Raw genomic sequence first — 20,685 nt, forward strand, 5'->3', positions numbered from 1 at the left:
TGTGTAGGATTGACCTGACCTGGATGGCCCAGAGTAGCCTGATCTCATTAGATCTCAGAAGCTAAGCAGGGTCAGCCCTGGTTGGTATTTGGATGGGAGACCATCAAGGAAGTCAAGCATCGCTATGCAGAGGCAGGCAATTTCAAACCACCTCTGAACGTCTCTTGCCTTGAAAACTCCACAGAGTCACCATACGTTGGCTGCAACTTGATGCCACTTTACACACAGGCAGAGACCGACAATGATCCCAGTACGGTCATGGTGAAGGAAAGATTTGAACTTGGCCTTCTCAGGTCCAGAGTGCTATACTAAATTCTTTCTTTTAAAGAAAAGAAATGGGGGTATGTGGTGGGTCAACCTTACAAGGGGCAGGCAGTTCCCGCTCAGTCTGGTATCTGCAATGCATAATTTGACAAATAGGTAGCTACTTGAAAGGGCCTCACATCCTGCACCCATTCAAGTGGGTAATTGTTGGCTGCAGAATGGAGAAAAATAGATGTTTGGGGCCATTTGTTTTGTTCCTGTATTTATTTATTAGAATGCCCCCTCTCCCACTCACTTCACTCACTGATCCCGTACCTCACAGCCTTTTGCAGGATTGTTTTAGAGGGGAATCTGCCCCTGCAAGCCCTCAGGCTAACCCCCAAAGTGGAGTTTGGTTCTATTTCCCCCCTATAAGTATTTTCAGTACAGTTGGCTTCCTCTGGAGTATTTATTCTAATGAGCATTCTCCCCAAGAAGACCTCTCAGTTGGCAAATGGCCTGAAGGTTTGTTTGGCAAAGGAGGGGATCGACTTCACCCTCCTTGTCTGTGCTGCCTCTGCCTTCCTGGCTTCTCAGGAGTAATTCTTTGCTTCCATTTCAAATAGTAGAGAGCTGTTCTGGAGCTAGTCTGGGCCAGGTTGGGCCTTTTCCCTTCATTTTTCGACCTTCTTAACTCCCATGATCCTCCTGAAGCTGGTGGCCCGTTTTGAAAGATTCTGATGGGTTATACCTGCCACAGATACAAACCCCTTGTTTTCACTGGAAATGGCATTGGGGTGGGGGAGTGTTCTGGGTCTGATATAGGAAACCTCGCTAGACACCTGGGGCTTCTTAAGTGCACACCTATTTCTGTATCAGGCCTGACCTGAGACATCCAGAACATTGTTCTAGAAGCTTCTTGCCTTGTGAACCTTATCTGTGATAAGCAATAAATTGGACTTGGTAAAATTGGACTCATTGTCTGACTACATAAAATTAATTGTTGGTTTTTTCATGCTCTTTAAAGTTAACATTAAAGGTGTTACGTCTTTATAAAGGATAAAATGAGGCGAAGTGCCGTCAAGTCACTTCCGACTCATGGCTACCCTATGAATGAAAGTCCTCCAAAATGTCCTATCTTTGACAGCCTTGCTCAGATCTTGCAAATTGAAGGCTGTGGCTTCCTTTATTCAGTGGGGCTTACTCCCAGGAAAGTGTTCTTAGGATGGAAGCTGTGGTGGAGGAGAAGGCTCTGAGGCAGTGGCCCCCCTGGACCAAAGAATGCCCCATCTCTCCCCCCATCCGCCAGTCTCTCCTATGGATTCTTTAAAAAAAAACCACCCACCAAATAAAAACATAAGGTTTGATTAAAGGGTTGGCCGTGTGTAAGTAATGAGCTCCCTAAAGGTCTCTTATCTGGGAACCTGGAAGACCAAGGCTGGGTGAGGTAAATAGACATCGCTGTTTCAGAAATATTTTACTAGATTGATGATATGCAGATAGAGATGGACAACAAAGGTTTATTGAACAGAAAATAAAGTCTCTAACAGTGCGAGGCAGGAGTGAAAGGGCGAATTTTAGGCTAGAGGTTCTTAGAAAAAAAGATGACGGAGAAAATGCCTCGTTCGGGTGTGTGGGGCTGCCCTATTTAGAACACAGTTCTAGTCCCCGTTATCTCAAAACGGATATTGAAGTGTTAGAAAAGTTACAGAATGATCCTGGGGTTAGAGCGCCTTCCCTGGGCAGAAAGGTGAAGGAGTTTGAGGCTTTTTAGTTTACAGAAAAGTTAATAAAGGTGGCACATGACAGAGATTTGTAAAATTAAGCATGGGGTGAAGAAAGTGGGTAGAGCTTTTCTTCTCTTTGCTAGTACTCGCGGGAACCTGACGAAGTTCTTTATCCGGGTAGTTTCAGATAACACAAAATGACCAAAAAGGAACTGGGCAGGATATGTTGAGGTGTTGATTTGGTGGTGTTATTAAAGTACAGTTGATCAGTTCAGATCCATCAGTCATACTTTAGGGGAGGGGCCATGGCTCAGTGGTAGAGCATCTGCTTGGCATGCAGAAGGTCCCAGGTTCAATCCCTGGCATCTCCAGTTAAAGGGACTAAGCAAGTAGGTGATGTGAAAGACCTTTATCTGCCTGAGACCCTGGAGAGCCGCTGCCAGTCTAAGTAGACAAAAACTGACTTCGATGGACCAAGGGTCTGATTCAGTATAAGGTAGCTTCATGTGTTCATGTGACAAAAGTTGTGTGAGGATGGCTTCAATATATAAGGTGAAGCCAGCTCTCAGCTGCACCTCTGTGGGTTATAAACTAACCCCAAGGAGAGGAACCATTTTGCTGCTGAGCCTCAAGCAAATTGAGTAGACCCTGAGGGTAGATTGGATGCCCCTTTCTCCATAGTGGCCACCTCAGCTGACAAAATAGGCTTCCCAGGAATCTATTTCTGTAACTGACAGGATTCTCCTGAAGGTCAAGGATGCTTTTTTGACCACTCAGAGCTCCTGCCCACAGAACCTGTACAGGTGAGTTAGGACTGCCGGGCCCTTAAAGGGATGCTTATTTGCCTCACTAAAAACAGGCCTTTGTTTGTTTGTTTGTTGTTTTGATGTGTATCCTGCCCTCACTCCCCGGCCAAGAATGGGCTCTTCCCTAAACTGACCCCAAACCCTAACTAAAACCCAAATAAAAATCCTGGCTAAACTGATGCTCCTGTCCAGATCCAGGGATGACATAAGGTCAAACTGGAAAAAAACGAAGAACAGGAATGGAGAAAGTAACGATCAAAGCTAGGAGACGTCTTCTCTAACAGGCGGCAAGAAAATAACGGAAGGACGGTGGCCTCTGTTTGGGCAGGAAATGTCGCTGCTTGCGCTGGAGGTGCTGGAGAGCCCTTTTCGGTTCTAGGAAGCTAGAAAGGTCTTTCCCGGGCTGGCCAGTGCCTGTACAGTCCCAGATGTGGGACTGCACAGAAGAGGGACCTTCAGATGCCTGTTTCCTCTATAAGAGGGTCAGGACAGTTTTCTCCCGGCCTGTTGGCAACCTGAATGCCAAAGTGGATTTAGGAAGAAGTTTGGGTTTGCTGCACGCTGGACACAGTTTTTCTAGTTTCCCAATGCTGCGTTTGGCTTGGGGGGGCGTAGGGAAGCGAAACCTGAGAACTTCTGCTGCGTTCAGTCAGGTGCCAAGCGGGTGCTCCTGACAAAGAGGAAGCATTTTGTGTGTGTGTGTGAGCTTCTGGTTCTTTGACAAAGGACTCTTTCCACAAGAGGCTGGCTGCGGGGGGGGGGGGTGATTCTTCCAGCACCCAGCTGTGCAATTAAAAAGATTCCTAGGATGGGCGTGGTGTGTTATCTTCCATACTTTTAACACTTCATCACCTCCACTTTCAACCAGCACCTTCCACGTAGTCCGGAAGGAGCTCTTCTTCCCAGGCAGAATCTGCTAGTACAGGAGAAGTAGGTGGGGGGGTGGATCAGGCAAATCCATCCCAGGTCAGGTCATTTTGATCTTCCTGTTTGCTTGTTTTTATTTCCTCCTCATGACAATGCTGGTATCTGAAGCAGTTGCCTGGTTTTTGATAGGCCTTTTGATAGAACTAACTCTGCTCCCCCCCCCCCACAAGTCAAAAGGGATGGGGAAGACCCACTGAGAATCAGCTCAGGTGTGTGTGTGAGAGGGGTTGCATCAAGGTCCTCTGGATTTGGAGGAATTAAAAAGGTAAAGGCAAAAGTCTCCTGTGCAAGCACCGGGTCATTCCTGATCCATGGGGTGGCGTCACATCCCGACGTTTTCTAGGCAGACTTTGTTTGCAGGGTGGTTTGCCAGTGCCTTCCCCAGTCATCTTCCCTTTACCCCCAGCAAGCTGGGTACTCATTTTACCGACCTCGGGAGGATGGAAGGCTGAGTCAACCCTGACCTGGAGATTAAAACATCCCATCCACACTGATCTTTTTGGTGCCTGCTCACAGGTGTGGAATGGGGGAGGGGAGGAGAGATTTGGGGCTTGTTGTTTTATTTTTGGTTGTAGCTGGGGAAATTTTTAACTATTATTGTAAGCCACCTTGACCCACGAGGAGAGCAGGAATATGAATGCATGGGTGAGTGGGTGGTGGGTGGGGATTCTCTGTGTCTCCAGGAGCCTGGCAGTAGCATTTAGTCCACCGAGGTTCCTGGAATGAAAAACGAAACCCAGGAAAGGGTCCCCTGGTCAACTTCTGCTGGCTTTATGTGATACATCTTTTAAACAACAAATCCTCGCCCAGTCCTGTGGAAGCTGCCCTGTACTCCTTTTTGAAGGAAACGGAAAGCACAAATTCCTTGAATGAATAAACAAGGCCACTTTTTCTAATTTTGGATCCCACCCCCTCCCTGTGTTTCTGGCACTGTCCAACCGCAGGACCTTTCCAGGCAGAGAAACGCTTTCCCAAGAACAGCCCCCACCAGCCAGACTCTTGGCCCCCTCCCACCCAATCAGCTTCCAGAGCCAGGGCAGCATCACCAGTTGCTGGCAGACTCTGGCTCAATAGAGGAGGTTGGGAGGACTCCGGCTGGCCCTAATTCATAAAACAGAAAGACGACTGGGGGGACCCCTCGGCCCTTGAATGCATAAATGATGGCAAGGGAGAGGCGAGAGGCCAAAATTACTCAACTGAGGCTATCGTACTTTGGTCACATTGTGAGAAGACAAGAGTCCCTGGAAAATACACTCATGCTAGGAAAAGTTGGAAAGCAGCAGGGAAAGAGGAAGACCCGACATGAGATGGATCGTCTCAATCAAGGAAGCCACGGCCCTTGGTCTGCAAGACCTCAGCAAGGCTGTTAACAAGAGGACATTTTCAAGTACATTGATTCATAGGGTCGCCAAGAGTCAGATTTGAGGGTGGAGTCCAGCCGAGGGAGGGCAGGGTTGGTAGATGCCAGGCGGGTATAATGCCATAGAGTCCACCCTCCACAGGAGCTGTTTCCTCCAGGGCAATTGTAGACCTCTGTAGTCTGGAGATCAGTTGTCATTCCAGGAGATCCAGGCCACACCTGGAGGATGGCAACCCTAGGCAGAGCTGCCCATTCATTACTCAAACTACCATTAAATATCGTGAGTGCAGCGAGCTGGCTCTTGTCTATAATCTGTCCAAGTATGGCAGGCATACCTCCTCAGAGAATAAAGCTAGGAGTCTCAAAACAGGCCACCAGTTTCAGAATGATGGGGGGACTTGCAGTGAAGAGGAGGAGCGGGGCTACACCAAGGCAAAGTGGAGGCAAGGAAACAAAATGGAGGAGAGGGAAACAAATTCTTTAATAATTAATACTTTTTGCAACCCCAAACATTAAGGGAACTGGAACCCCCTGGTCCTCACAATTCCCAGAACCCCCACCCCACCCTGCATTTTTGCCTTGGGATTCTAAGGTTGTCTCTAGCAGGTATAACTCACCCCAAAAATAAAACCGGGAGCCTCAAAATTATCCTGTAGCTGCAAGATGATGATGGGAGAGGTTGTGCCCAAAATGAAGGGTATCGGAACGTCGAATGCGTAAGGAGGTCGGAGAGGGCAGAAAATGAGTTTCAGCTCAGAGATAGCCATTTGCTCCAATGCCAGGGAGGCAGGACCAATCCATGTAAGAAATGGTCGGGGATATCCAGATGTGAGTTATGTGACATTTAACCTGATTGGAGAGAGTTTGGGTGGTATCGAGGCAAGTTCCCTAAAGCTGGATTAGGGAAGGTTCCCGCCTTTGTTCTTGGTTCGAGTGTTTTGCCTAGATGCTATGACCACATGCTGGGAGAGGGGGCAGACTCCTCTGCAAGGGGGCAAGAGGGTGTCTGGGGTGTGTTTGCTCCACGACAACCAGGTAACTTTGCTGTAATGTCACTTAGCTGGACTAACGCATGGTCTGGAGAGAGTGGACCGGGAAAAGCTTTTCTCCCTCTCCCATAATCCTGGAACGTAGGGTCATCTGCTGAAGCTGGAGGGTGAGAGATTCAAAACAGATAAAAGGAAGTATTTTTCACACAACGCATAGTTAAATTGTGGAACTCCCTGCCCCAAAATGTGGTGATGGCTGCCAACTTGGAAGGCTTTAAGAGGGGAGTGGACATGTTCATGGAGGAGAGGGGTATTCATGATGCATACCTATTCTCTCTAGTATCAGAGGAGCATGCCTATTATATTAGGTGCTGTGGAGCACAGGCAGGATGCTGCTGCTGCAGTCGTCTTGTTTGTGGGCTTCCTAGAAGCACCTGGTTGGCCCCTGTGTGAACAGACTGCTGGACTTGATGGGCCTGGGTCTGATCCAGCAGGGCCGTTCTTATGTTTATGTTACTTTCCTTAGGTCTGTAACCAATAGACTTGGCAGCTATTTTCCATGTATGTGCTCTAGCTTAATCTTTAGTAATAAAAGTTTCTTTCCTGTTTACCAGGGGTGGGGAATGTCAAGCCCGCGAAATCATTTGGTCTGGCCCTTCGTGGGTCCTGGCAGATCTCTAGCTCAGAAGGATCTAAGACTGGTGATCGTCCCCCTCCATCAGACAGGAATAGCCTCAAGGCAGATGTGAGGGTTTTTTGCCGAGGAAAGGAACCATTTTCCCCCTTGCAGAAGAGTTGTTAGCTATGGAGCTGCTAGGACCGCCCAAGAAACTGTGCTAACTCTTTCCCACCCGGGCCGTGGAAAATGTATTCCCTCTGTACTACAAGAGGGCTGGGGGCAAAACAACAATAGAGGGGTTAAAGGGGACAGGGCCAGAATATGTGTGTGTGTGTGTGTGTGTGTGTGTGTGTGTGTGTGTGTGAGAGAGAGAGAGAGAGAGAGAGAGAGAGACTTAGCCAGTGTGTCATTTGATCCCTGCAGGCAGAGGTAGCAGGAGCCAGCTGTTTAATCCAGCCCTGACTATGCGGAGCAACTCCGGCGTGCAGCTGGACAGCTACGCCCGGCTGGTGCAACAGACCATCCTGTGCCTACCAGGTGGGCAAGTGCGGCACTGGTTGGATGCCTGCCTGCTTGCCCATGCGGGGGGGGGGGTTTCATCTGGGGCAGCTGCCTGCTTGGGGCTTGGTTGGCTAATTTTTAAGTTGATAATTTTGTATGGCCCGCGAATTATGTTATAAATATCCAAATGGCCCTTGGCGGAAAAAAGGTTCCCTACCCCTGCTGTTTACGAAAGCAGACTGTGCTTCAATTCCTGCATACATGCCCAGTCACTTGCATACGCTAAGTACACACATGGGCGGGGGGGGGGGGAGGTTAAGGTAGTTGGAAAGCTCTGCCCTTTGTACTACCTCAGAGGAAGCCTTACCAGGGTATCCCAAGGCACTGGTTACGTGACACGCTGGGTTTTGTAACTTGGGTGGCGGCGCATGAAGAGGGAACACACTTTTACATGCATGCAAATATGCAACATGCATGTAACAACACAGAGACCAGGGTGGGATAGTGACATCCAGAAGCTCCCTGCCCCTAGAATCATAGAATCCAATTTAACAAACTGAAGCTCGTTCAAGTAAAGAATGAGCCTGGGCTATTCTTGGATTTGCATGTTCCTTTCCCCTTCCCTTGTACATGGCATTGAGATTGAAGACTTCCTAAGCCAAACTTCGAACTAACCACGGAAGGGGCCGTGTTCAGTGATAGAGCATCTGCTCTACCCAGGTTCAATCCCCGGCATCTCCAGTTAAAGGGACTAGGCAAGTGGGTGATTTGAAAGACCCCTGCCTGAGACCCTGGAGAGCCGCTGCCGGTCTGAGTAAATACTGACTTTGTAAATACTGTAAAAGTCAGTTTTTCACGGTCAGAGTTCATAGGTTCTTGTAGGTTTTCCGGGCTGTGTGACCGTGGTCTTGGTATTTTCTTTCCTGATGTTTCGCCAGCAGCTGTGGCAGGCATCTTCAGAGGAGTAACACTGTGTTGAAGGACAGAAAACAAATGCCTGCCACAGCTGCTGGCGAAATGTCAGGAAAGAAAATACCAAGACCACGGTCGCACATCCAGGAAATCCTACAAGAACCTATGAACCCTCATGCTATTTGCAATAGATGTCAAGGGTGTCTGTCTGTGATAGGGATAACTCATCCAGAGATGAAGCTACGAGTTTTAAAATTGGCCACCATTTTCAGGATGATTGTGGGACTTGCAAGGCCAAAAATTAAGGGAATCAGAATATCCTGGCCTAAGTCATATCCCCAGGAACAAAATAAACATCATACAAGTATTCTCTTCAGGGAGTCAGGATTGTCTTCCAGCCATATTATTATTATCATCATCATCATCATCATCATCATCATCATCATTATTTTGTCATCAAGTCACAGCTGACCTATGGCGATGCCATAGGGTTTACAAGGCAAGAGATGTTCAGAGGTGGTTTGCTATTGCCAGTCTCCATGTCATGCCCCTGGTATTCCTTGGAGGTCTCCCATCCAAATACAAGCCAGGGTCGGGACTGAAAGTGGGTGACTGTCCCAGTGTCACCCAGCAAGTTTCCATGGCAGAGTGGGGATTCGAACCTGGGTTTCCCAGATCCTAGTCCAGCACCTTAACCACTACACCACACTGGCTATCTTATTTCCAGCCTTATAAACCACAAAGATGTGTTTGCTGACACACAATATGCAGGGAAGGCCTGGCCACATCATTGTGGTCCCTCCTGTATTTTTAGTTCTGCAACATCCCTGCTGTAAAACAAATCAATAAGACTCAGAAGCGTTTGGAAAATCAAAGATCCAATTTATTCCTTTTTCAGAAAAGTGATCATATGGAAATGTTGGGGAGGGGGTATTGCCATGGGGAGGCCTCGCCCAGAGCATGTTTATATAGCAAAATCACTTTCCAAGAGCCTCCCCAACCCTGATCATGGAAGAGCCTGGCCTGAGCGCGGAGGGGGGATTTGCTCTAGAGGAAGCTGTGGCTGTCATAGGCAATGGTGAGTAAAATATGAAATTTACCTATCAGACTTTCATATGGAGCTCAAATGTTAAGAATAAAAGCCTCCCTGACCTGGAAAAGATAAACGTACAGCTGCAAGGTCAGCTATCCTATTATGATAGCCAGCTATCTTACTGACTTGGAATATGTTCCACTAACTAAGGGTCTTTCTCCTCTAAGTCTTGGAGTAAGGACAGATAATGATTTCTGTAACTGATATATTCCTGAATGAAGTGCATTACAGGTTTAAGGTTTGAAAACCTAAATAGAGAAATTGCTAATAAAGATTGTTTGAAACTGCTTGCATAAATGAACATGTAAAAGAATCATAATGTTTGTACTTTATGACATGTTTTTAAGAGTGTGTAAATATTCACATGCAGATAATTTATGTGAAATAAATGGTAAAAAGAAACCCACTGTTTATAAATTTATTTGACACACTTCAAGAAAAAGACTTGCTTTTTGAAAGTAAAGTAAATCATTGATTCCTGCTTTGGTGACAGGCTGAATAAGATAATATATCATTTCTCAGGAAATGGTCTTTTCTAAGAGCCTAGTCACATCAACAGCATGAACCGTGGCATGGCTTCATGCTGCAGACTGCTGAAGGGGGTCCTTCCTGGGATCTAAACCCAGGATTATAGCATAGGAGTTGCTGGGCTCACAATGAACATAGGAATCTTCCGAGCACAGTCCTCTGGTGGCTTCACCACCTGTCCACCCCTGGGTGGATGGATCGTGTCCTCTCCCTTACTGTCAGTGACTTCCTGAGATTTCTCCTGGGTTGCTTCTTTTTCTACTGGCCCTGCTCTCAAGCCCTTTACAGCAGAGAAATGGAGCAGATGGGTGGACTTTCCACCATCGTTTCTTCTCCTTGCCAAGAAAAGATTCACCTGCATGACTTCTGCCTGTCAGGCAGAAGAGCCAGTCCAAAGGCAGGGCCCAGACAGCTCTCCTTCCTCAACAACTGACTGCAAGCAGGAAGATCTCAGACTTCCTAGTGGTGGAACGCCCAGGACCACGGGAGGCTCTCTCCAAATTCCTGACATGGTAGAAATCAAACGGCCAACATGCTCCATACAAGATCTCAAGCAAGTTCTTTCCAGAGATTTCTGGAACAAGAAATGGTGTGAGAGAGCCACCCCCACCCCCACACACAAAACACACAGGGAGAGACAGAGCATCTCACCGCAAATCCCCACCTGCACCCCTGAACTGGAGGGTTTGAAGGATGGGAGTAGAGTCTTGGGAAGAGATGCTGGAGCAGGAGGAGTGGAAACTACTTGGTCCATTAATGCTAAAGCAAGACAAAGAGATCAAACTTGACCGTTGTAAAAATGGAAAGCATTGCTGAGGGTCCAGCGGGGGCTGGAGCTAGCCACCCTTTGGGGTCTGCCTTTGGGGGCACTGCTGAGCGGGGAAACTCTGATCCCTTCCTGGGCAGCCAGCTGGTGGGGCCTCTGCAGGGCCATTTCAGTGTGGGCCCCATTTTGGTGGGAGGGGCCACATCGATCAGGAAAGTGCCCCCCTCCCCATTTCTCTCTCCAGGAAGAAAGGCTTTGCCAAGAAAGGAGCGGCGAAGGACACAGGTGGGGAAATAGGCAGGCACAGATCTTGACAGGAAGGGAGTGGCACATCTGTCCTTGATTACCTGGAAGGGAAGGAGAACAGAGCATGTGAGAATGCGCCTGGCCAGTCATTCTCCAAAGAATAGCCCTCTGGAGCATCTCACACAGCCAGACCCCTTTCCCCTGACAGTTTAAGCATGTCATTTCAAACTCCCCCCTCCCCAACATGGAGTTCTTCTTTCCTGCTCCTCCCTTCCTGTCCACGTGCGTAAGTTGGCCTCATTCATCTGTCGGCTCTTGATGGTGAAGACAATGCCCACGATGATACCCACGATGCCCACGACCAGGCCCAGGCCACACACCACATTCTCCGCCGTCTCCGGAAGGGGCTTATCCATGTCAGCATCTGAGAAAGGAAGGCGGGTTAGCAGAAGCAGAGGCAAAACCAGGGACATGATCCAGTGCGCCTCCCCTATGATTTCTTTCCCTGGGATCCTTTAAGGGTATCATGAAGAGTTCTGCTCCCGGCTTTGGCACAAAAACCCTCTGTGGAGTCATTCAAGGGCAGCCGTCCCAGTGTGGATCAGCTCCCTACGCAGTTTCTCCTGTACATTTGGAGGTGTTGCTGTGTCCTTTTTCAGGGTAAGGCATGAGTAGCGTTAACTAGATCTGGGCCGGGGAAGGGGGCGTCTGCAGGATCAGCCCAAAGAGCAATAGGAAAAAAGGTTGAGGGAATGCACACACAGAGATGCCTTATCTTGCACCAGGCCCTCAGTCCATCATTGTCATGTCTATTTTGACAGGCAGTGGCTCTCTGGAAATTTTACATCAACCAGTACCAGGTCCTTCTAAGTGCAGATGCTGGGAATTGAACCTGGGGCCTCCTGCATGCCAAGAAGACCCTCTCCCACTGAGCCAATGGCCCCTCCCTTATTAGACTGGAGCTGCAGAGGCACTGCTTCACCTCTTGCATTTCTGCCTGTCATAATGGTGGTGAAGGTACATGAAACAGATGGAGCAGCTTTACAAGGGGAGGCTGGACAGTGGGAGACAATATTGCTGGGGAGGGGTTTGTGGGTTTACAAAATTTATACCCCACCTTTCTACCCTCATCTGGGCCACCAAGGAAGCTAATTGTTTAAAAACATACACAATAAAAGCAGAGCCAAAACATATACAGGGATGAATCCTGTCATTCATGAGGGTGTCTTGTGGAAGGTAAAGTTGACAACTGCCCATTTGTCTGAATTCTCTGGGGTGGCCCCCACCTTGCGGAACGGCCTGCCTGAGGAGGCTGGGAAGGCCCCTCTCCTCCTATCCTCTCACACAATATGCACAACAGAATTGTTCAGGTGGGCATTTAGGGAAGGGTTGGAACTGTAGTGTAGTGGAATACCTCAGGAAGGCACCATTATAACGGAACAGGAATGCAGTCTGTTGCAGTCTTTATTGTACATATTGTAAGTATCACCTCCCTTATTGATAGAATCATGGAGTTGGAAGAAGGGGCCATAGAGGCCATCTAGTCCAACCACCTGCTTAATACAGGATCAGCCTAGACAAGTGTTTTCCAGCCGCTGCTTAAAGACTGCCAGTGAGGGGGAGTTCACCACCTTCCTCGGTAGCTTGAATCCACCATTGAACAACTCTTACTGTAAAAAAAAAAAAATCCTAATATCCAGCTGGTACCTTTCCACCCTTGACTTAAACCCATTATTGTGAGTCCTATCCTCTGCTGCCAACAGGAACAACTCCCTGCCCTCCTCTAAGTGTCACCCCTTCAAATACTTCAAGAGAGCAATCATATCCCGTCCCCACCCCCCAATCTCCGCTTCTCCAGACTGAACATTCCCAACTCCCTCAGCCTTTCCTCGCAGGGCTGGGTCTCCAGGCCCCGATCATCCTCTTCGCTCTCCTCTGTACCCGCTCCATTCTGTCCACATGCTTTTTGAAGTGAGGCCTCCAGAACTGCACACAAGACTCCAGGTGCGGCCTGACCAATGCCGTGTACAGCGGGACTATGACATCTTGTGATCTGGATGTTATTAAAGCAACGTCCTCTCCCTTCATAACCCCCTTTCTGCATTTGATGTCTCACACCTTAGACCAGTTTTCATTTGCCTTGTTTGTCCAGTTCTGTAATCCTAACCCTACTTCACTGTTTCTTGGAGATCTTTGCTTTCTGACCGGATTGCTTTTCATATGTTGGAATCTGCCTTGAGCCTTTGTGGAAAAGGTGGGCTATGAACAAAGATAATAATAATAATATCTTGACCCATTGCAGCAAGCAAAAAGAGCAAGAGTCTCTTGGACCATCCCCGCTAACTCCCAAGTTGGACTCTCCCCTGCCCGGCCTGAAAAAAGGCTCTGATTCACACATTCACATTTCATCCCTTGGTGTGACTGTGAGCTGCATGTCTGAAATGCCTCCCCTGAAAGATCTTGCTGTTGAGGCTTTGTCAGTTCTTAAGACTGTCAGTTCATAAGACTGGCATGCAATCCACGATAGCCATGACACATATGGGAGCCACCGTGTGATGCTGCAATGGTGATGTGAGAAACCCCTCCCCCCCCCAAGTACGCACTTGTCCTGATTCCCCAGCCCTGTCCTTACTCCACTCCCTGGTGAGGGGCTGGGCCAGCCCCTCATGCTCCACCCGGCAATAGTAGATGTCCTCAGCATTGGGGATGAAGGTCAAGTAGGAGAACTTGCGGAAGGAGTAGTCTGTGCTGGGGTAGAAGACTGTCTCCTCCACGCCGTCCTTCACCTCCTGCCCGTTCTTCAGCCAGGTGAGGCGGATCACAGGGGGTGAGAACTCGTTCGCCAGGCAGATGAGCACGTTGAGCTCCCCCAGGGTCACCGGCTTCTCTGGGTACACCGTCACCTTCGGGGGGACTAGAAGGGAGTGGTGAGAAACAAGAGTTTGTGTTACAGGATCCCAGACCAAGGCCCCTTTGACAGCTCCCAAAGGGTCCCAGAATGGAATTTGCACTCACTAAAGAGGGAAGTTGATGGGTAGGAAAAGTTGATGGCAGCAGGAAAAGAGGAAGACCCAGCATGAGATGGATTGACACTATGAAGGAAGCCACAGCCCCGTTTGCAAGACCTGAGCAAGGGTGTTAATGATTCATAGGGTCACCATAAGTCGGAAGCGACTTGATGGCACTTAACTCAAACACAAAGAGGAAAGACACCCCACTCCTTAGATGAACATCTGGGTCAATTTCAGTGTGCGGAGGGTGCCTGTCCGGACCCGCCTGGCACAGGATGGGCTCTGGAGGCCCACCAGCCCCACAGCAAAAGGGGCAACAGGCAGCCTCCCCTGGGGAGGGTCTCTCAGGAGGATGTGAAGGGGAAACAAGTCTGGATGGGGGGTGTTCTCTGGAACAGTGGAGGGAAATGGAGGGATATTATCATTTGACAGTAAATAGAGGGAAGAATCATCCCGTTTGAGCCATTACTGTTGAAAACCAGTGTGGTGTAATTATTAATTAATACCCCACCTTTCCCCCCAATGGGGACCCAAAGCAGCTTACATCTTTCTCCTTGTCTTGTCTTTAAGCAGAGGCTGGATGGCCATCTGTCGGGAGCGCTTTGATTGTGGGATCCTGCATGGCAGGGGGTTGGACTGGATGGCCCTTGTGGTCTCTTCCAACCTTGTGTGATTTTGTGATTTGTGATTTATCCTCTCAGCAACCCTGAGGTAGGTTAGGCTGAGAGACCATGACTGGCCCAAGGTCACCCAGTGAGCTTCCATGGTATGAGTGGGAAATTTGAACCTGGGTCTCCCAGATTGTGTAGTGGTTAAAGGGTCAGTCTAGGATCTAGGAGACCCTGGTTGGAATCCCACCTCTGCCAAGGAAGCTTGCAGGGAGACTTTGAATAAGTCAGCCTAACCTACCCCAAAGGGTTGTTGTGAGGGTAAAATGGAGGAGAGGAGAATGATGTAAGCCACTTTGGATCCCCATAATAAACTGTTTGGACCCTTTGGATGAGCCGCAGGAGCGTCAGTCTTGAGGCAGGCTGGGAAGGGGAGACTCTCCCATGCCTTACACCCGCTTAGAGGCAGCTTCAGATCTGGAAGTGCATCTAAAAATCAACTGAAACCAGGATTTCAGAAATGGGGAGGGGCTGTGACTCAGTGGCAGAGCCTCTGCTTGGCATGCAGAAGGTCCCAGGTTCAATCCCCAGCAGCATCTGCAGTTAAAGGGACCAGGCAAGAAAGTGATGTGAAGGCAGATTCAGGTGGATTCCCAATTCAGGGAAATAAAAAGTCTCAGTTTGAGGGCAGGGAGGACAGAGGGGGCAGGTGCTAGGTTGGCAGGTGCGTCTGAACCCCCTGACACAAGGAGCTGCATGGGGCCAGCGGTACCGTTCTGGGTCGGGGTGTTGTTGGAACGGCGCATGAAATTGTCGAGGCTGCCGCGGAGGGAGGCCATGTAGGGCAGTGCAACCTTGCCCTGGAAGACGATGCCATCTGGAAACTGGGGCAGCCGCCAGACAGTCTCCTTGTGCTCCAGGTCCACGTGGAAGAACTCGTCACCGTTGACCTCGTATATGTACTCGCCGGGCCCCTTCTCCGAGCTCAGGCTGCGCTGCGCATAGATCATGAAAGACATCACGTCCTCCGCTGTCCAGGCAAGAAAAGAGAAAGGCCAGGCGTGAGCCAGAGGGCCAGGGCAGAGTTGCCCTTGCCAACTTTGGAAATTCCTGGAGATTTGGGGGTGGAAGGGAGGGAACTTAGCAGGGATGTGATGCCGTAGAGCCCACCCTTTCCTCCAGGGGAACTGATCTCTATGGTCTGAAGATCAGTTGCAATTCCAGGAGAACCCCATCCCCCCATCTGGAGGTTGGTAACCATAGCTCGGGGGATTCCAACCATTCACACGGGAGGATGGAGCCATTCTCAGCAGCACCTCCTGAATGCTCCCGAGCAAAGCTCGGAGGTGATGCCGCTTCTGCACACACCCCATCTTCATCCCTGTCAACCCTGAGGCCTCACCCTGAGGGGGTGGGACGAAGGAAGCCCCCCAGCAGAAGACCTGCAATCCCGGTAGAGTGAGGCTGCCCTCCACCCTCTCTGCATGCTGGTGGAGGGATCCGCATCACAGCCCTGCCCCCTCCCAAAGGAAGAGGAGACTGAGGAAAGAGAAAACCCTCTCCTCCGTGGGTTCTACGGCATCACATCCCTGCTAAGTTCCCTCCCTTGCCCAAATTCCACCCCCAAATCTCCAGGAATTTCCAAAGGGAGATGGTCGTGGCCACTCCCACCCCCTGCCTTTGTAGCCAGCAGCGGGGCAAGGACCCACTCCCTTGCTTCTAGGAGGTGCTTCTGTTGCCCCTTCCAAGCCAGAAGAGAAGCGGCTTTGAGCAAACTCTGCGGTCCCGGCAGACTTACCCTGGGGCCAGTGGCAGACCTACATTTTTGGGAACCTGAAGCTTGAACTGTTACGGGGGGCCCTTCACAACTAGCAACAATAGGGCAACATCCAACAAGGCCCAAAGGGCCTTGCTGCCCTTGCAAGAACCTCGAGGCCCAAATGGCAGAGAACAGGGTGGTGGGGTGGAGTCCTTGAAAATGGGCCATACAGTGAGCTCCTTCTCACCAGCATCGAGGCCTGGGTAACCGCAGTTATCTTCTTCAGTGGGGTAGGGGGCTCGTTGGGATAAAAAGGTGAAAATCTGAGTTTTGGTGTTAAAATGCACAAGCGAGACGAGCGCAGCCAGAATTGAGAATTCGGATGTCATTTTATGGTTCTGATTGGCTCTAGCCTAAGGGCCTCCGGGATCAGGGGCCCTGAAGCTTAAGCGTCATTAGTTTCATAGTAGATCTACCGCTGGCTGGGGCTCAGCTCCGAAAGAGAGCCCCCCCCAGAAGTCCCTCCCCCCACAACTCCGGCAGCCCAAAGACTTGAGGCATAAGGCTCTTGGCCTTCTTAGGGAATGATCCTCAGCACCCCTATTTGGGAGCAAGGGCCCTTAGTGGGACTGACCTCTGGGCAAATGCCCAGTTGCCCTGGGGGAATGGTGAAGCCCGCCCCAATTCCTGCCGCCCTTGGGAGCAGCACCTCCAGACTTGGTCAGGCAAAGGGCTTGAGGGGAATCCAGAAGGGGAGCCTTGGGGCCAGGGAGACTGGAGAGGGAACGGGGTGTGGCTGGCAGGGGATGTCCCCTTCCCCGGCTGCAGTGGAGGACCTACATTTTTGGGGCCCTGAAGCTTGAACTGTTATGGGGGCCCCTTTGTAACCAGCAACAACAGGGCAACATCCAGCAAGGTCCAAAGGGCCTTGCTGCCCTTGCAAGGACCTTGAGGCCCAAATGGTGGAGAACAGGGTGGTGGGATGGAGTCCTTGAAAATGGGCCATACAGTGATGGAATAAAACTATAGAACGATTAAGCCGTGCATCAACAAAGGATTCGAGGATCCAGCTGCCAAAATGTAGGCTATGAATAGATTCTGGTGAGCTAAGTGAGCCCTTAAAGCTGGGGGTTTGAGTGCTGCAAGCCCCTGACAAAATTTTGAAATTTGACCAAATACAGGGACATTTTCAGGCCATATGAAATGGGTATTAGAGCATATTCTGAAGTCAGTATTAAGTACTTCAACCCATTGGCTTATGATTCTGTCACTAAAAAACTCCATCAATTTTGTTGAGAAATTCACATTAAAAAAAGTTGCTTCAGGGGGCCCCTCTGGGATACGGGGCCCTGAAGCTTAAGCTTCATTAGCTTCACAGTAGATCCACCTCTGCCCGGCTGTCATTCACCAGCCACATCTTTGATTAGGCAGATCGTGAGAGGCAGATGATGACAGGGAGGGCATTTTGGCCATCTTCTGGGCATGGAGTAGGGGTCACTGCAGGGGGGGGGAGACCGTTGTGAATTTCCTGCATTGTGCAGGGGGTTGGACTAGATGACCCTGATGGTCCCATCCAACTCTTATGATCCTATGATTCTCTTTGGAAAAAGAGAGACGCCGAGCTCCCCACCCCCCTTGGCGCGGTGGAGGGAGGGGGGAGAAGACGCGGCTGCCCCTCTGAGTGGAGACCCCACCACCAGGCGCCAAACTGGACTCCCGGTATGGGGGGTGAGGGGGGGACGCCCAGTCATTCGGAACAGAGGATCTGGTCCCCCACCCCACCCCCGGCCGCCGCCCTTCGCTGCCCTTCAATGGGCGATTTGGTCGCGGGCTCCTTCCGCTCTCCTCCGCTGGGAGTCAAACTCTGCAGAAGAATCCCCCTTTGCAAAGGATGGACTAGTTCCCAATTTGAAGTGACCCCTGAGAGCCCCCCTTGTTCCCCCAGAGACTCCGGCTGTTGACTCCCCCTCCCGAAAGGAAAGCCGGTCCTCCCAGCCGCCCTCCTCCCTGCCCATTCATTCATTCCTCCCTCCAACTCCATCCTCTGCCACTCCTTCCCTATGGCCATAGGTACCGGGTGTGTGGGTGGGTGTCTCTCTTACCTGGCACCAGGCGGCCCCCCAGGAGGGGTAGCAGCAGCCCCAGGTACCCCGCCAAGCCCCCCATTCCTGCGGCCGTCTCCAACGCGGGACGTGCCCAACGGGGAAGAGCGGGCAGCCAGGGGGGCAGCGGGCTGAGCCCGGGAGGAGAGCGGCCAATGAGGCGGCCAATGAGAAAAGACCCGGGTGCCGACTGGCCTGTTGCCCGGTGAAAGAGCCCCAGAAGAGGACCGAGCGGCAGATAGACGGAACTCCCGGCCACGCGAACTCATAAGCCAGAAGCTGCCGGCCCTGCCCTGGTGCAAGGCGAAAGAAACATAAACCATAATATAACAATACATGGGAACTTATCATTCAGAATTACAACTCGATTATCAGCTTCTTTGAATTACATTACTCTTTGTTCTCAACATATTTTCCATATCTAGTAACACATTAATTATTACACATATATTACCTAAATCTTGTTTGTTCTGCTTTTAATTTGAATTAATTCTGTTCTTGATTTGTAGCTATATATTTTTTAAAATTCAATTTTTCTTGAAATTCTGAAATTGATCTATTTTGTGTAAAAGATGTCAATTTTGCCATTGTGGCATACTCTGTTAGTTTATTCATTCTTCTAATTCTGGGTATTTCTCTGCTTTCCATTTTGCCGCATATATCACACTTGCCGTTGTCACCATATACTTAAACAGTTCATTATGTATTTTTAAAATATTGCTTGGCAAAATATTTAATAGCATTGTCGAAGGCTTTCACGGTCAAAGTTCATTGGTTCTTGTAGGTTATCCGGGCTGTGTAACCGTGGTCTTGGTATTTTCTTTCCTGACGTTTCGCCAGCAGCTGTGGCAGGCATCTTCAGAGGAGGAACACTGAAGGAGTAACACAGAGAGACACTGTCCTTCACTGTCCCTCTGAAGATTCCTGCCACAGCTGCTGGCGAAACGTCAGGAAAGAAAATACCAAGACCATGGTTACACAGCCCGGATAACCTACAAGAACCAATTTAATAGCATGTTTTTGGATTCAATGCAAACTTAATTTTTAATATTTTTTGCATTTCATCATGTATTATTATCCAATATTTCTTGGTTTCTAACATGTCCATCACATACGATAAATTGTTGCATTTGTGTTATGACATTTCCAACATTTGCCATTAAAATCTTTGTTAGCTTTTGCTATATTTTTAGGAGTAATATACGATCTAAAAACATTTTGTACCAGTACTCTCTTAATATTTGAAATTCTGTAAACTTGATCCAAAGATCCTCCCACTGTCTCATATGCATGCTTCTTCCAAAAATTTGCATCCATTTTATCATGCAGTCTTTGACTTGTTCTGTTTCAGTGTCATATTGTAATAGCAATTTATAAACTTCCCCTAATAAATATCTTAAGTCTCCAGTAATTAGTTCAAAAGTCATCTTCTTTCTTAAGTTTCCACCTTCTTTGGTTATTTGTTCTCTCAGTTTTGAGGCCATTTGATGATATAATGTGTGTGTGTGTAAAGTGCCGTCAAGTCGCAACCCCGGAATATTTTGTCCTTCATCTTTAACTGTTTGCCAAGTTTTTATTTTCCCTTGTTTATCCATCATATTCTCATAAGTTATATAGTCCATTTTCAGCCATGTGCTGTTATCACAGTAAGCATCAACTGGAGATGTCAATGGTGAAGTTGCATTGAAACCTCTGCATTGAAACCATATGCTTAGCAAACCATCTCTCAAAACATGTCTTCCATTTGGCGTTTGAATTGTTCTTAATGACTTCTTCCTTCATAGTTATGTATTCCTTCTTTAGCATCTATTAGTTCCAATTTTACACTTCTCCTTTTTGGATCGATAATCCAAACTGATATCCAGTCTAATGCTTCAACTTGACAATTCAGTTTGATGACAATTCAATTTGATGTTTGGTACAGCTAAATCTCCTCTTTTTTTCCCATCTTGTAATACTTTAAATCTTACTCTGGAAGCAGAGCGGGGTTGACCCTGGATAGTATTTGAATGGGAGAACTCCAAGGAATACCAGGGGCATGACATGGGGGTAGGCAACGGTAAACCACCTCTCAATGTCTCTTGCCTTGAAAACCACACTAGGGGTCACCATAAGTCACACACACACACACACACATGCACGCACGCACGCACGCATGCACGCACTCCCACAAGGGTTGATTGCAAGAGCCCCCCCCCCCCCGCACTTGCATGTACAGCAGGTCCTCTGGACCCCAAAGAGGTGCCAACCCATTCCTTCTGGCCTCTTCCTCTGGAGATTCAAAGCCCCCCCCCCAAAAAAAATACCCTTCCAACACTTTCTTGCACTGCTCCTCTAACCTCCCCAGGTGGTCCTGATGGCTGCACCCTGCCTCTAAGGGGAGACCACTTGTGCCAAAGAAGTCCGCAACACAAGAAGCAGCCTCATGTTGGGACTGACCAGTGGCTGCTCTGGCTGGCTGGAGCTCTGAGGGGTCTCTCCCCGCCCC

At 49.2% G+C, this 20,685-nt stretch overlaps 1 protein-coding gene across 1 annotated transcript; it reads right to left on the minus strand.

Annotated features, from left to right (window-relative positions):
- Positions 1-10,483: 10,483 nt before the first annotated feature.
- Positions 10,484-18,264, minus strand: LOC130493260 (mamu class II histocompatibility antigen, DR alpha chain-like). The gene is made up of 5 exons (XM_056866959.1): positions 18,198-18,264; positions 15,109-15,366; positions 13,350-13,631; positions 11,004-11,141; positions 10,484-10,818 (listed from the first exon to the last, which is right to left on the minus strand). The coding sequence occupies exons 1-5, from the start codon at positions 18,259-18,261 to the stop codon at positions 10,484-10,486; spliced, it is 1,077 nt and encodes a 358-aa protein (XP_056722937.1). The 5' UTR covers positions 18,262-18,264.
- Between the last annotated feature and the right edge of the window lie 2,421 nt (positions 18,265-20,685).

Source organism: Euleptes europaea, chromosome 1 (assembly GCF_029931775.1).
Source record: "Euleptes europaea isolate rEulEur1 chromosome 1, rEulEur1.hap1, whole genome shotgun sequence".
Lineage (NCBI taxonomy): Eukaryota > Metazoa > Chordata > Lepidosauria > Squamata > Sphaerodactylidae > Euleptes > Euleptes europaea.

Excerpts from the sequence above, each read along its gene's own strand:
- LOC130493260 (XM_056866959.1), bottom strand. The coding sequence starts at position 18,261 with ATGGGGGGCTTGGCGGGGTACCTGGGGCTGCTGCTACCCCTCCTGGGG. Across the intron at positions 15,367-18,197 it reads GGGGGGCCGCCTGGTGCCAG|CGGAGGACGTGATGTCTTTC; the intron begins GTAAGAGAGACA and ends TTGCCTGGACAG. Across the intron at positions 13,632-15,108 it reads CAACACCCCGACCCAGAACG|TCCCCCCGAAGGTGACGGTG; the intron begins GTACCGCTGGCC and ends ACTCCCTTCTAG.